Raw genomic sequence first — 16,179 nt, forward strand, 5'->3', positions numbered from 1 at the left:
TAGTTCCCTGACCAGGGATTGAACCCGGGCCACGGCAGTGAAAGCGCCGAGTTCTGATGAAGTCCAATTTAATTATTTTTTCTTTGGTTGCTTTTGCTTTTGGTGTCATATCTCAGAAACCATTGCCCAATCCAGGGTCAAGAATGTACCCACTTTCTTCCAAGACTTCGATAGTTTCACCTCTTACATTTCAGTCTTCATTCCATTTTGATTTAATTTTTCTCTATGGTATGATTCTTTTGCATATGGATAGCTCGTTATCCCAGCACCATTTGTTCAATATGACTTTCTTTTTAACTTTTTTTCCCCCTTTATTTACCATCAATCCAAATACTTATATTAATAGTGCCTGCGGATGTGCAAGGCATATAAGACTGTGGAGTATACAGTTTACGATAAGAACTTGTCTTCCCTTTGGGTCTTACATCTAGTCGAGATTGATGGTGGCATATATACATGAAATCGTTAAATAGCGTATGATTCCGGGCCAGAGGAGTGGTGGAGAGAACAGAATTCATTAGGAACTGAGAAGACTGAGTAAGTCTGGGCAGAGAAGTTCATAGAGAAGGTAAAGCCATTGACTTTAGATAAGGTTAGATACAGAACGACCAGAAATGGTCAGAGCAGAGCTTACTGAAGCAAAGAGATTCTTTTGGCCCCAAGTATGTATGGGACACCTTTTAGACAGATTTAAAAATTTTCCTGGATTACCAAGTATTGTCTTAGCCTAAACTGTGTTACTAGAAATTGGAAGCACCTGATATATACTTTGTGCAGTTGTATTTAGAAGTGAGGGTAGTTTTTATTTTGGCCACCCCGCATTGGATTGGGTACCTTATGGGCACTACCTCCAGTTTACTTATCTTTCTACTTCTCTCAGTGGTTGTCATTGAGTCAGACTTATTATATTCCCTCTTCACGGTCCCTACAGTCTTCGAGATTTCTTTTCTTAAAACTCTGGAAAAACTATTCTTGTCATGGTCACTGATTACTTCTGTATTGTAGGTCAGTGGTCAGCTCTCAGTCCGCATCTTACCTGATACGTAGCAGCACACTTAACGCAGTTGGTTACTCCTCCTCTTTGGCACATTTTCTTCACTTGGCTTTCCGAACGCCATATTTCCTTGATTTTCCTCCCACACCAGAGTTAGTATTTCAGTAGTCTTTGTTAGTCCCCTTTTCCAGTTCTACTTTGTCTTGGTCTCATAAACTTGGAGTTCCCAGGACTCCCTCCTTTTATCACTTCTGTGTGTCTGCCCCGACTCTCTCTTGCTGATTTCACTTAGTATCATATGTATGCCAGTAACTCACAAATTTGTATCCAACCTTGACCTTGCTCTTGAGCTCCAGGTTTATATATCCAACTCACTCTTACACGTATGCACTGGGGTGACTACTCAGCTTTCACAAGCCCCAAACTGAACTCTTTTATGTCTCCCTCCCCCTCATAACTGCTCAGCCTTTAATCTTTTTCATCTGAATTGAAGACAGCTTTGTCTTTCTGGTTGACTTGGGGTGAAAACCTTGGAGTCATCTGTGAGTCCTTTTCTTCCCTCATACCCAGTCAAAATCCTGTTGGCTTTGCCCTCAGAATACGTCCGGAATCCAACCACTTCTCACCACCTCCACACCTAACACCCTGGGCTGAGCCACTGTTCTCATCTGGATTGCTGCCACAGCCTCCTGACTCATCGCCCTGCTTCTGTCTTGTACTCCTATCATCAGCCAGAATGACTGTATTAAAATGTTACGTCAGTTTATGTAGCTGTTCTGCTCAAAACTTTGCAATGGGCATTCCTATCACTCAAAGAAAGTGAAAGGCAAAGACTTTACGGTACCAGAAAGGCCCTACAAGATCGGGACTCCCGCCCTGGTCTCCTGGGCTTCCTCTCCTACTGATCTCCTTTGCCAGAAATCTACTTTAGCCACACTGGCCTCTTTGCTGTTTCTTGAATAATCTAGGTATATTTCTGCAATAGGGCTTTGTTCCCCTCAGTCTGGAATGCTTTCCTCTGTAGGGGAGGAAGAATAATTTTCTTTCTACCCTTGCAAGTTCTTGGCTGAGAATACTGTATTAAAAGACAGATTAACCAGTGAAAAACAGACAGTTTGTTAACACGTATACCTCATGTGTATGTGGGAGATTCTCAGGGAAAAATGAGTAACTCAAAGAGGTGGCTTAGAATTCAGGCTTAAATACCATCTTCAGCTAAAGACAAAAGAAGGGTTGGTATGGGGAGGGCAGTAATGGAGAGGTTACCAGGAAAAGCACAATAAACAAGAATAAGGTTTGTTATACAGATCTAAGTCTGAGCTGTCATCATGATAAAAATTTTCTTTAGAGGTTTAGAGCCATTCTTCTCTGCCTGGTACAGAGAGGGAGCTACCCTTACAAATGGAGATTTATTTTATAAATTTAAGTTTCCTTTACCAAAGGGTAACTTCTACTCTGTTTTCAGAGCTTCTGTGTCTGCTGTTTCTCAGAATAATCAGCTCAAAATCATCCTTACGCCAAAGAAGCGATTTTGGGGTGGTGTATTCTGCTACCCTTCACCCTCTGAGGTCTCCACATGGCTAATTCCCTCGCTTCTTTCAAGTCTTTGCCCAGATGTCACTTTCTCAGTGAGGCCTACGACGTCCACCTGTTTGAGATTACAGTTGCTCAAGCCACATACACTCCCCATTTGTTTCACTCTGCTTCCCCCCACCCCTGCCAGTGGCACGTATCCTCTTTGGTCGTACTGTATAATTGACTGACTTTGTGTTTATCGTCCTCACCAGAAGGTAGGTTTTAGGGCAGAGATTTTTGCCTGGACACTTCTGTACCTGTCACATAATCGAGTGCCCAATAAATAGCTGTTGAACGAATAAACATCCTAAGGCTACTGTACGTTCAGGCTTTTTTTTTTTTTAATTTGGCTGCGCTGGGTCTTAGCGCAGCCAAATTCCTGATGTAAATTAAAGTTTAAGAACCACCAGTATGAGCAGGCTTTCAGGAGCCAGGTCTGTTGCTTACAGGTATGGATGTGTAGATCTATGAGGTAATTGACAAGTATAACTGAGTTTGTTCTCTCTTGGTTCTTCTCTTTCTCTTCCTCCTCCCTATTTCCTGAGGAAGTAACACAGGGAAAGAGGATATAAAGTGTAGTAACTTCCAGTTGATTAATTGTGTGTGTCAGGGTCCCCAAGACTACCTTTAGGTTCTAGCGATTACCAGGAGGATGCACCGGACTCAGCAGGTAGTCACACTCGTACTTATGGCTAACATTTATTACAGCAAAAAGATACAAGGCCAAAATCAGCCAAGGGAAAAGTCACATGAGACATAGTCCAGAGGAAACCAGAAGAAAGCTTCCAAGAGCCCTCTCCCTGTGGAGTCACACAGGGCACGCTTAATTCCTCTAACATCAAATCCTAACGAGTGTGAAGTGTTACCTACCAGGGAAGCTCCTTTAGAGACACAGTATTCAGGTGTTTACTGGGTACTAGTCATACAGGCCCCCCTCTGTCTAGCAGATACCGAAAGTCCAGGGATGCCAAGAAGAAAAGTAGCTCGGCACGAACCACATTATACAAACAGTTTAGGCACAGTGAGCCATTCTTAACCAGTTAGGGTGGTAGGAACCCTCCGGTTGTGGGCCTGCTTGCAAGGTTGACCCTTGGCTGGCATCTGGGAACTTGGATTTCAGGAGGGTTCCTACCCCCTAACTCGCTAAGAGTGGCTCACTATTGCTTACAGGTGGGGGTATGTTAACTCTTTTCTGCCCTGTTTCTCTTTTTCACTGTTTTCATCATGGTATCCAAAGAAGTTTGTTTTTTCTTCTTTATGTAGAACATAAAGCATTTAGATTTATCTCTCTTTAGGAAATTTAGTAATAATCAAAATGTGAGAATGACTTGGACAGTTTAAGTGGATTGAATACGTGAGTTTATTCATGTAGGCATATTTTCTGAAAAATGCCTTCACAGTATTATTGTCTCCTGATTTTAGTAATTACAAAAGTGATTTATTTCATGGTAAAATTTTAAAATTTATTCCAAGCAATAAAAAATTAAGATAGCTTTCTTAGAATTCACTTGAAAAATATTATCTATGAACGTGACCATCTGTTCAAAGCAGACACTGATTTTTCTTCACTCTACTTCCATCTTTCATGTTCCAAAGGGCCAATTTGTAACTTGCCATCTTTGGATTTGCTTTTGTGAATAACCAGTCTTCTTCCTTTCTTTCTTTTTTTATAGGTCAAGATGCTGAATTATCAGGGACGCTTTCACTTGTTTTGACACAGTGCTGTAAGAGAATAAAGGATACTGTTCAAAAATTGGCCTCAGACCACAAAGACATCCACAGCAGTGTTTCTCGGGTTGGAAAAGCCATTGATAAGGTATGGTGTTGAAGGGACTGTCTGGCGTGCTTTAGCATCATCCTTCATCTCCTGTCACTGCTTCAATAACATTAGCTGTCTCAGATTATTTTATGTTGTTTCTTTTATCCTTGCTTTTAATAAACTTTTGCAGATCTGGTTTTACTATGTTAAAGTTCCCTGTTGCTGTTATTTAAAAAACAAAAAGAAAACAAACCAAAACCCTTTCCTTTTTACAGCCTTGTTTTTTACCCATTTGCTTAAATGATTACCGCTCCTAGTGTCATGATGAGTAAATTTCCAAGAAATTTTAACTTACTATGAGGGAGTTTGTTTATAGAAGTAACTTTTCCGACTTCCTGAGTAATTCCCAGGCCATGACTCTGCCTCTGTTATGGGATAATTAGGATAACACGCTTGCATCTGTCCCCCCTGCATCATTCTAACTCTTGTTGTCTTCCTGTGAGCATGCTAGTCACTTTTCTCCAGTGTTGCTTTCTGTGTGAGTGGTTTGGTTGCTAGCTAGCAAGGCCTGTCACTTGTATTGGGTGATTTTTCTTTTTTAATTTTTATTGGAATATAGTTGCTCTTGCGACATCTCTTAAATCTTTAACTTGGTGGTTTACTTTTAAGCAGTTTTCACTTTCAGCACTGGGCCAATTTTGCCCTTGGAGTTCATAGTCCTAGTGGCGACTAAGAGAAGTGGCCTAAGGTTACTGTGTGATACCTCTGACCCTTTCAGAGGAGTTTGAAACAGTCAAACGTTGGGGAGTTTGTGACTGGTTATGGACATTTTTGTTCACATGTTGTAAACTTCCGGGAGGGTAGGAGGAACTTTTGGGGAGAGCTGTTTGTAGTAAAACCGGTCTTATGAGCTGCTCCATATGTATACATGAGAACAGTAGCTCTAACGTAGAAACTCGTGGAATCCAGAGAGTGGCTGTAACTCGTGGGTAAGTCTGTTAGAAATACTCCTACAGAGCAGTAGTGTTGAAAAGCTAGGCTCGAGGCAGCCTCAGTGAGCACTAGATGCTTCTAAGGAGATGTGGTTAACTGGTAGGTACGGTGTGACAGGACTGTGAGTGGTGGGGCTCGGGGGACTGTTTGGGTAGCTGTGCCTTCAGAAGTGTTAGTGACCATTTGGAGAGCTCTCACCACTCCCACAGCGCTGTGGGCTTCGCCTCAGCCAAAGAGGCAGAGGAGTGGTGTTGGCGGCAGCAGCCTCATTTTTGGGTCAGTGATGGCCGTTGCCAGCAGAGGCTGGGAAGGCAGCAAGTGTTCTCCGAAATAGCTTTGAGGTTGTGATGCCTGTTTGTTAATTGCAGGGGAGCGAACACAGCTTTGGAAGTGGCTTCAGCCTCAGACTTCTGGGGGCTGTGGTGCTGGCTGCGGTCAGCTGGTACGTGAAGTGACTGTTGGCGTGTACTGCTTAAAGACCTCCTGGAATGGTGATGGGGGCACTTTAGAGGTGGTCTTAAATCACTGTGGGTGAGGAACCCTCTGTTTCTTTAGGGTGAGGTAACTACTGGTGGTGTTTAGGAAGCTTCGGATTTTGGTGGCTGACAGTGACCAAGGCGTTCTAATGATGGTTCAGACCCCAGGAGGTTCCTGGAGGCATTGACCACCAGGCTGCCTGCAGTTATGCCAGTGTCGGGGGGCAGCAGGACCAGAACATGCCATGACAGTGAGAATAGCTGAAGCTTCCAAAGCAGCCAATCAGAGAAAGCGTCTGAGAAAAGAGCCCAGATTCTGGGAATAGGTAGGGACGGCCTCAGCAGTCGTACCTCAAGTGTGCGGATACTGGCCACCAAGATTTGGAACATTTGGGCAAATAATTCAGGATCTTTGCATTCTGCCACTGGTAGGGTGACCGTATGTCCTCATTTCCTAGCTTATGTCTTGTCCTGTCATAATTACCATCAGAACCCTCTTTTACTCTTGTCCCCCAGCTACTGGTGACTTGCTAAACATGTCTTCCTCCCGACCTGGCGAGTCTTTCTAGATATTCACAAGGGTTATCATGTTCTGGGTAATCTTTGAGGCAAAGCATTTAAATGTATTTGGTGCTAGAAATGGAAGTTCTCTTTTTGAGATTGGATAACAAGGGAACACATAGTGAGCAGTCTATATTCTGACTTTTTTAGGGGGGATGTGTTTGAGGTGAATGCTGCTAATTAAATATTTTAATTTACTCATTTCTCTTTTGAAGACATTTTTCAGGTACTTGGAAGTTATAAGGGCTTTTTCAAGTAATTTCTTTTTTTTTTTTTGGTAGGTTTTATGTTCCTGTGAAAGTAGTTTAGGTTCTAGGGGACCCAGCTTCTAGATTCTTCTGATCTATCATATGAAATAAGATCATTAAGCTGATAGTGGTGATATTTGTTGAATTATAGTCCTGGGTCACAGCAGAAAGCTTGGATCTCTTAGCCCAGTTCACTAACATTTTCCAGTACATTCTCTCCCCTTGTTTGGGGTGGGAGGGGCCATCTTCTTAGCCTCAGCTGTAAACGAAGCTGTTACCCTGCTAGAACTATCTAGACCTTGTACATGAGCTTCCCATGCGTATGAGGAACTCTGTGTTGGCTGTTGTTGTCAAGACTCCTTTGCCTTGTAAAGTCTTCGTGCTCTTCTAGTTTGCACCTGGTAAATTTGTGCAAGCTTCCGGGGCCGCCTGCTGTAAAGGCTGGGTGGACTTGTGTGGACTGGTAAACAAACAGGATGAAGCTGAAGCCATTGTGGCTCAAGCCTTTAAAGGCTCAAGCCTTTACACAACAAATAGCCTTGAGTAATAAACTGGAATGTCATCCAGCGGCCTGTGAGTACCATGTTATGGACACATGTTCCCACCCTGCTGAGAGGAGGACAGTAAAGAAGCTGGTGACTCCTTTATGAGCAGGTTGGTTGTTGAGTGAGGAACTTCAGTAAATTTTTGACATGCTTAAATGATTTATTTTTTCCTTTAATGTTTCAGTGCTCCTTTTAAAGTTCTTTAGTCATCACTTCGCTGAAAATGTACACAGAAGAGAAGTTTATGATGTTAACCGAGACATTTTCTGGCTTTTAATTATTGCCAACATAAAAAGTTATTGAAGATTTCTGCTTTAACATGTTGACTATCTCCAGATGCTTGTAGTATAATCATAGTTTATAATATATAATAACAATAACCATTGGGTTTTGTGGTAAAAAATTTTTTAAATGTGTTTTTAATATTTATTTTATAATTTTTAAATTCCTTCTCTATTTTAAGAAAATCTAGAATTCTCTCCTGTTTAGTGTATTTTAGTGTTTTACTTAGTCTTTTGACTTTTTTAAAGTTTAATTCCTAAGAAAAGTCAATAAAAACAATTATTGCTTTAGACTCCTGTGTGTGTGTGTGTGTGTGTGTGTGAAATAGTGCTAAGATTTTAAAGTGTCTGAAATTTGCTGTGGGACAGTGGAAAGTGAAACATACAGTTCTTTAGAAGATTGTGGTCTAGTTTGTTCATGTAAGGGTGCTTTTTGTACACATAAAAGAACTGGAAAGATTCCGAGGCAACATAAAGTAAGTTTGCATAGGATGGACTCTGCTTACTATAAAAAGGAAAGGGAAGGGCTTCCCTGGTGGCGCAGTGGTTGGGAGTCCTCCTGCCGATGCAGGGGACACGGGTTCGTGCCCCGGTCCGGGAGGATCCCACATGCCGCGAAGCACCTGGGCCCGTGAGCCATGGCCGCTGGGCCTGCGTGTCCGGAGCCTGTGCTCCGCAACGGGAGAGGCCACGGCAGTGAGGGGCCCGCATACCGCAAAAAAAACCCAAAGGTTTCTGGAGTTGATATTTTAAATTTGATTTGGAAGAATGGGTAAGATTTAGAGCAGCAGGGCAGTGAGGTGTGGTTCTTCTGTGGCACCCAGAAAGGAGCTGAACAGCTGAGAAAATGCTTGACTCCTGTTAAAGACTCTCAGGGACTCACTGGCTTGGAGCGGCTGCCCTTGTCAGGACTAGGACAAGATCAGGCTGGGGACAGGCCAGTGATGGAAGGCGTCAGGATTTGTTCCACGGAGATGAGGGGGAAAGGGAAGGAACGATGAAAGCATTTGAGGATTTGCTTGTCTTCATTAGACAGGATGAAATTAGACTAAGGAGAAGTCAGGAGTAGGAAAATACAGCTCTCACTTAAGGGAGTGTTGACCATGTTCCAGATACTGAGCTGAGAGCTTTATATACATTTATAGCCCACGATGCAGGTACATTATTCCCATTTCACATATGAAGAGACTAAGATTCAGAAATACTAAGTAACATACCCCAGGTGTACAGCTTGGAACTGGTGAATTGATGTTTGGGAAAAGGTATCACTCAAGCGTTTGTTCTTAAACAGTGCTTTTCTAGGAAGTCAGTTAGGCCATTGCAGGGCTGGTAATGTTTTAAGGGGGAAAATCTTCTGCCACTAGATGGAGCATCTACACTGGTGAGGCGACATGATGATGGTTAAAAAAAATGGAGTAAGGCTATAAAAAGTGAAATAGAGAATAGTTTAAGATAGTTCTGGGTGAGCCGTTTGGAACTGCCTTTTATGTAGGTATGACTGGGGTATGAGAGGAGAAAAAGATACTGGCAGGAGAAAATTTGGGGGCTTTAGCCTTAAAAAGTCATTTGGTTTGAGTGGGTGAGGTTGGCTCTAAAGTTCTTACTATGTAATGGATAAATCCTTGTAGTAGAGAGACGATAACGAAGGAAGGAGATTAAGGAAGGAAATGAAGGAAATTAAAAAGGCTAGAAAATTTAGTCTAAGATGAAAAAGCTAAGTTTTGAGTTCTGAAATATAGGCAGATAATTTGATGTATGTTTTGGGTGGAATTTTTAGAATTATTGAAAAGGAATGTTGAACAAAGTTATAAAAAGACAACAGTGATTAGAAGCTAAGAACAAATTCCCTAAAAATAAAACATGTCAAACTAACCTCCTTCCCCCGCCCCCAACACCAATTACTAGCAAGGCATTTAATAAAAATCTCATATTTTTGTGGTCAGGATGGAAGCTGTTCTTTTTAAATTATGTGGTTTGAATAGGAGCAGCCGTGTTCTCGATACCGTGTCCACTTCGACACGAACCCGTGTCCCCTGCATTGGCAGGCAGACTCCCAGCCACTGTGCCACCAGGGAAGCCCCTGTGCCTCCTTTTAAATCCTACTTGCTTGGGCAAAAGAGATTTCTGTTTGTAGGAACCAAGAGTCCTGACTTAAGCAGCTAGTTGCTCTCTGCGTCTCTTCACTTGTACTGGGCTTCAGTTTCTGTGAAACGATATTGGTTTTGTCCTTTTCAGTCTGAAGATCATTCTCAGAAGAGGAGTTGAGTTCCGCTTTCTCTGCCATGTGTCCCATTACGTTATTAGTTTTAGGCTCTGAGCAGAATGAAACTACATTATTTAGTTGGTAATGATAATTATTTGTTGAATTATAGTCTAGTCCACAGAGGAAAGCCTGGACCTTTGCAGTCAAGTCTCAGATTAGAATACAGGATCAGAGAGCCCCACTGGATCTGGAGGGGGCACAAACCCACTTTTGCCTGCGTCGAGATGAAACAGCTTGCTTGGTCTAGCATCCAAGCTAGGTTGGGTTGAGAGGGGAAACAGACCCTATCCCTATTACGCGGTGCCAACTAATCCCGTCTGTAATTGTATTCAAGTGATTTTAAATGAATGAATTTATTTTTAATGCCTCTGTTAAAGTGCTTTTGTGTTTTTATTTTTATTTATGTTTTCTAAAATGAAGCTCTTTTAAATGTAGAATCAGAAGATTTGGTGGCAAGGCCTGGCCCTCAGATTCAGCATCTGTATTATTGAAGGCTTACCAGGGGATAGGTACTGATAATAGATATCTTCATGTACATTATTTAATTTAGTCGTTAGCAACACCTTGTGAGGTAGAGATTGTGGTCGGCATACGCAGATGTGAAAACCAAGACTTTGGTTAAGTAACCTGCCTGAGATCACAGAACTAGAAAGCAAATGGAAGAGCTGGGATAAAAGCCCAGATTTTAAGACTTTGAAGAGCCTTTCCCAGCTGGAGTTCTTTGAAAGAATTAATTCCTAGTACCCTGAGGGCACCCACTGTATGTATGAATTTCTGTCCTGTGCTTCTAGGGTGTGGTAAGAGGTGTGTGCCTTCTTTGGGAGAATTAGTAAAATAGTCGCTCAGATTTCTGTAGTTGGTTCAGATAAGGAGGAAGTTGGGGAAGCAGATTGACTAGAGCAGAAAGGTATGTGAAATAACATGTAAAATAATTGTGAAGGACGGGGATGTAAATGTGACAGGTGGATAGATTGTGGGGCATTTTAAGGATCTTAAAAGCCCAACAGAGTAGTTTGACACATGTCTGGCCACGCCACATGACTCCCCTTTGTTTATAAAGAAATAACTTATCAATGTGCACCCCCTAACCACCCCCCCCACACCTTTCTTGATCTGGCTAATCTACCTATCTCTTAACTTTGAAAACTAAAGGAGAGGTATGAGTATCATGCAGAGGAGAGACTGGAGTGTCTAAAAGGAGCAACATTTATAAATGCTCGTTATGAGACACTACTAAATTGATTTGCCAACCCATAGTTGGCAAAGCACTGCTGTCTGGTATATACCTACATACGGATTATTTTATTACAGGGCATATACCTCATCATCACCTTTACTAAGTTTACTAATAAAAATTTAGCAATTTTTCCCTAAAGGGTTTATAACAATTTATAGTCCTACTGAACATATATAACAGTTTCTGTTTCCTCAATTCCTACTTACACTTGGTATTATCAGACTTTTGTTTTTTGTTTTTGTTTTTGTTTTTTGCGGTACATGGGCCTCTCACTGCTGTGGCCTCTCCCGTTGCGGAGCACAGGCTCCGGACGCGCAGACTTAGCGGCCACGGCTCACGGGCCCAGCCGCTCCGCAGCATGTGGGATCTTCCCGGACCGGGGTATGAACCCGTGTACCCTGCATCGGCAGGCGGACTCTCAGCCACTGCGCCACCAGGGAAGCTCTATCAGACTTTTAAAAAATTTAAATCAATCGGATGTGAAATAGTATCCATTTGTATTAATTTGCATTTCCTTCATCATCTTTGAAGTTGAGCATCTTTTCATATGTTTGACCATGTGAATTTTCTCCTTTGTGAATTTCTTGGTTATTTGTCCATTGTTTTCTACTGGGTTATTTGTCTTTTTTATTGATTGGTAGGAATTTTTTTAAAAAAAACCTCTTTTGGTTACTAATCTCTTGGGGGTTGTAGTGAAGTCGGTATCTTTTCCCAGCCTGCGTGGAACCAGAATCCAGGTCTTTTTGTTCTCTGTTAAATATGCTTTGCCGTTTACCTCTCACTGCTAAATCAGATTAACTGGGTGCTTAGAAGGGAAGTTGATTCCTGGTGGCTGCAACAGTAGCACATAGGTTCACAGACCAATTTTTCTTCAAAAGTAGATGGAGAAGTTTAAAAAAAATGAACAGTATTCAAGAGTTGGCACTTAGGAATTAAAACAAATGCTGAGTTTTATCGTGTATGGTTATCACTACCTGCTCAATAATTATAATTTCATAAAATGTATTTCAGAAATGGATGGTGAGCAATGAAAGCCAGTCCTTAAATCTAACCAATTTGTAAGCATGTTCATGGTACGGCAGAGAGGTTGGATGGTTTTAGATTTCATGGTTTCATAGTGATGGTCTGTTAAAGTCATTTACTCCTCCTCTGCCTAGCTTCCAGATTTTAAAACTTTTAACCCATCAAAAATGTGAATGATACTAAAAGTACATGAGGTGGTGTACGAATTTATGTGTCCTGATTTCTCTTTTTAAGTCATAATATCTTTTCTAGGCGGACACACCCTTGAATGTGTGCTTTTCTGCTTTTGATTCTTTTTTGAATCCTGCCTTCACATTTAAGAACATCTTTCCACTTTTTTTTTCTTTTCCTTTAAAAATATAAAAGGAAAAAGTATAGTAAAACAGAAGTGGTAATAGACAGATGTTTCTTGTCACTAGCCACTTCTTGGCTGGTTTGCGGTGCTGCTGATTTCCTGGGCAGCCATGCAAATGAGTTTGGTCACCTAGCAACAGGGGCTAGAACTGATCCTTGCTCTGATGCAACAGTAAGAATGTGCAGTTAAAACAAAAGGAGTTCTGATACTATATTGCATTTCCTCAACCTTTTTTTAAAAATAATTTTAGCTTTAATTTTTACTGCATGTGAGCAGAAAATAAGCTATGAAAAAAATTTACTTATCGACCTCAGTGGTTTAAACTGGAAAATCAGAACGGTAGAAGGGAGCTCAGAAATTTTCATCGAATGCATTGCTTATTCATGCTTAGTTGTATTTTCCAAGACTAGCAAATAAGTTCTAGAACTTGAATGTAGTAGAGGTATCCTGAGTGCAAGGGTATTCACTTTTTCTTACCACCTGTGTAGTAGTGACCATGGTACACATTATAGGAATAAAGTTACATGAAGAGCGACATTGTAAAACCATCTAAATTTGTTTAAATGTTAGACTCTTTCATTTTAAAGTCATCAAGTTTTCTAGATGAACATTTACCTTTGGTATGTATATTAAAGAAAGATTTAAAGGAATTGTTTTGTTTGATTGGAGCAGTTACTGTCTGGTGGTAGCTATTAAAATCCTGACTAAGTATATACTACCAAAATAATTGTCTGTTTTAATGTGGTCTGTGCTTTGAGCTGACCATTGTGTCTTCCAAAGTTTTTTCTTTCTTTCCTGCAGAATAATAGACACCTGATAAATTTGTTGGGGGTTGATGCGGTTGGGGAGTAATCATTAAATGAATAAGTAGAAATCTGAAGGTTGGATTTGGATTGAATGAGGTTGATAGAGCAGTGAGGAATCTTAATTAGTCTCGGTGATTCTTGCTTATAGGGTGCATTCAGACAGTTATACAGTTATAGGCAGATTTCTGAGTTCATAATAAATTCTGTCATCTGATACCCATTCCTTTAGTCATTTGAATGGCCATTTGTCAGGGGAAATAAAATATGGGAGAGTGTACATCAGTCACCCTTCTAGGCTTGTACCTTAGTCCAGAAGAGGAACAACATAGCACCATCTTCACTTCTAATGTTCTAGTTGTCATAGACAGCATAAAGATATAATAATTTGCTTAAAAGTATTGATGAACTGTTATGAAATCCTCTCTCAACAGGCGGAATCTGATAAGCAGATGGGAAATTAGAGAACCTTATCCAAACAATTCTGGCTTTTCTTCAGTGCTAGATAGTCTATTCAGTATGGGCATGGAGACTCTTGCTGTAGCATCTAGATACCCTGTATTATTTCCATTCTTTAGATTAAGTACCAGGCCAAGAAAGAGGTCTATAAAAAGAAAATGAAGAAAAATGAAGACTCAGAGTAATTTTGCTTTTTGTTTTTGTCTGGGTAATTCCAAATGTTAATGTGAGTATTTAGTTTTAGGCTACTGACTTGACACCTAAGAATAGATAGCTCTTTAAAGAAAAATGGGCTTACTGTTGGAGAGGAGAGCTCTCCTGCCATTGTAGTGATCGTAAATGGTAGGTGGTTTGCAGTTCTATTACTACCTGTTCGTGTATGTACTGTAAAATAATCCTGTGTCGTGTGGACTGTATTTAAGCAATGATTGACTAAGATTGTAATTTCAGTAAATCTAAATGATCTCGTCCAATTAAATTCATGTGCTTCAAAAAAAAAAAGAAAGAAAGAAGTAAAGAAAGAAATGCAAGAGGTTTACCAGGGGGTAATGCCTATGAAAGATAAGGCGGTGGAAGTAAAATCGAGCAGGGAAAGCTTTCAGAGGTAGCTTTGTTTTTCCTTCACTCTTGATGTTCCGAGTTGTCTTCTACTAGTATAATTTCCCTTCTATCAGGAGAACTTTTAGCGATTCTTTTAGAGCAGGTCTTCTGCCAACAAATTCAGCTTTCCTTCATCTGAGATTGTCTTTATTTCACCTTCATTCCTGAAGGATATTTTCACTTGGTACAAAATTTGGGGATGACAGTTCTTTTCTTTTAGTACTTGAAAAGTGTGCCACTTTCTTCTGGTCTCCATGGTTTCTATTGAGAAATCTGTAGTCATTTGAATCATAGTTCCCCTATAAGTAGTACATCACTTTTCTTGATAACTATTTCAAGATTTTTTCTTTGTCTTAAGTTTTTAACAGTTTGATTACAAAATGTCTAAGTGTGGATTTCTTTGAATTTATCCTTTTAGGAGTCTGCTGAGCTTCTTGAATCTCTAGATTTATGTCTTTTGCCAGGTTTGGGAAATATTAAAACCATTTTTTTCTACACTATACTCTTCTGTTGTTCTAGCACTCCATTGACATGACTGTTAGATCTTTTGTTATTGTCATGCAGGGCCCTGAGGCTCTGTTCGTTTTTTTCTCAATCTTTGGTTATTCAGATTAGATCATTTCTATTGATCTTCACTGACTTTTGCTCTGTCACCTCTGTTCTGCTGTTGAGTCCATGCAACAAGTTTTTAATTTTGATTACTGTATCTTGTTTCTTGCTGAGACTTTCTGTCTTTTCGGAAGTGTTTGCCCTTCCTTCTTGAAACAATTTTATAATTGTTCTAACGTCTTTGATGATCCCAACATCTGTCATCTTTGCATTGTTGTCTGTTGAACATCTTATGTGAATTTAGATTTTCCTAGGTCTTCATATGACAAATAATTTTGGATTGTATTTTGGACATTTTTAATATTATGTTTTGAGCCTCTGGGTCTTATTTAAGTTCTATGGAGAATATTGATGTTTTTGTTTTAGCGGACTTGACCTGGTTGGGTTCGGGCTACTCAGTCTTCTCTGAGTTTTAAAATAGTTTCAATGTCAGCTTCGTTTCCAAAGCCATTACAGAGCTATTCAGATATGTTCTGTTTGTGTGCCAACCAGTGGCCATTCTGGGACCTGGAAACTAGGGCTGTCTCTTAGTTCAGTTTTCAAAGTCTGTGGTATGCTGCTGAGGGTCAGACCCATGCCTGTATAACTTGAGGGTGAGCCCAGGAGTTCCTAAACAACTTGGTGGGGGGATCACTTTCCTGCGTTCCTTCCTCTCTGTGATCTCCCCGCTACTTTATGGTTCTCTGGGGCTGCCATTTTAGTCACCCAGCCAGAAATCCGGGGCTTTACCTACCCTGCTCTCCTGTATATTTACCATAACTCTGCCTATATCTGGGGCTACAAGGTGGAAGGACAGAGAGAAAAGATTCAAGAGGGGTTTTTGCCCCTCGCTCTTGGGACCATAGCTTCTCTGACTGGAGAGGAAGGATCCCTTTCTAAAGGTGCCTCAGAGTTTTAGGCTTCCTGCTATGGTAGACAGAGTTCTAAAGGTCTCCCAAGATTCTTGTCCCATGGTTATTCAGTCAAACATAATCTAGGTACTGCTGTGAAGGGTAGAAATAGAAACTGATTTAACTACAGACTGCCTGGAGCTACAGTACAAGAAAAGGGAGGGAAAAAAGCATGCGATTTCCCCCGCTCTCTATGTGGTAGGAGAATACACTCCTGTTCCCCATGCCAGCACCGAAGGGCTTCTCCTGGAGCGCTCTGTCTACATCCTGGGTGCCCAGTTGTGGGTTTTGGCTGCATTGCATCCAGGCTAAGAGATATTGGAGGGAGAAAAGTAGTAAACTCACTGCCAGTTCTTTGCCTTCCTCCCCAGTCCACTTAACTACTATTCACTTTTTTGTTTCCTCAAGTAGCTACTCCATTCAGTCCTGATTTTGTAACTGCATTCAGTGGGAGAGACAGGTTGGGTTTTTAAGGATTCTTTTTTTTTAACAAATGGAGTCATAACTT

General features: G+C 40.9%; 1 protein-coding gene across 5 annotated transcripts in view; it reads left to right on the top strand.

Annotated features, from left to right (window-relative positions):
• RMND5A (required for meiotic nuclear division 5 homolog A) overlaps positions 1-16,179 on the top strand; it is a 58,593-nt gene that overhangs the window by 15,669 nt on the left and 26,745 nt on the right. For all 5 annotated transcript variants that reach the window (XR_004352690.1, XM_032652151.1, XM_032652149.1 and 2 more), the window contains exon 2: positions 4,243-4,385. Coding sequence is in view for 4 of the 5 variants with exons in the window: in XM_032652151.1 (XP_032508042.1) it covers positions 4,243-4,385 (143 nt within the window). In the remaining variant the exon portion in view is untranslated. The remainder of the gene's footprint in view (positions 1-4,242; positions 4,386-16,179) is intronic.

This window comes from Phocoena sinus, chromosome 13, assembly GCF_008692025.1.
Source record: "Phocoena sinus isolate mPhoSin1 chromosome 13, mPhoSin1.pri, whole genome shotgun sequence".
NCBI classification, from domain to species: Eukaryota; Metazoa; Chordata; class Mammalia; order Artiodactyla; family Phocoenidae; genus Phocoena; species Phocoena sinus.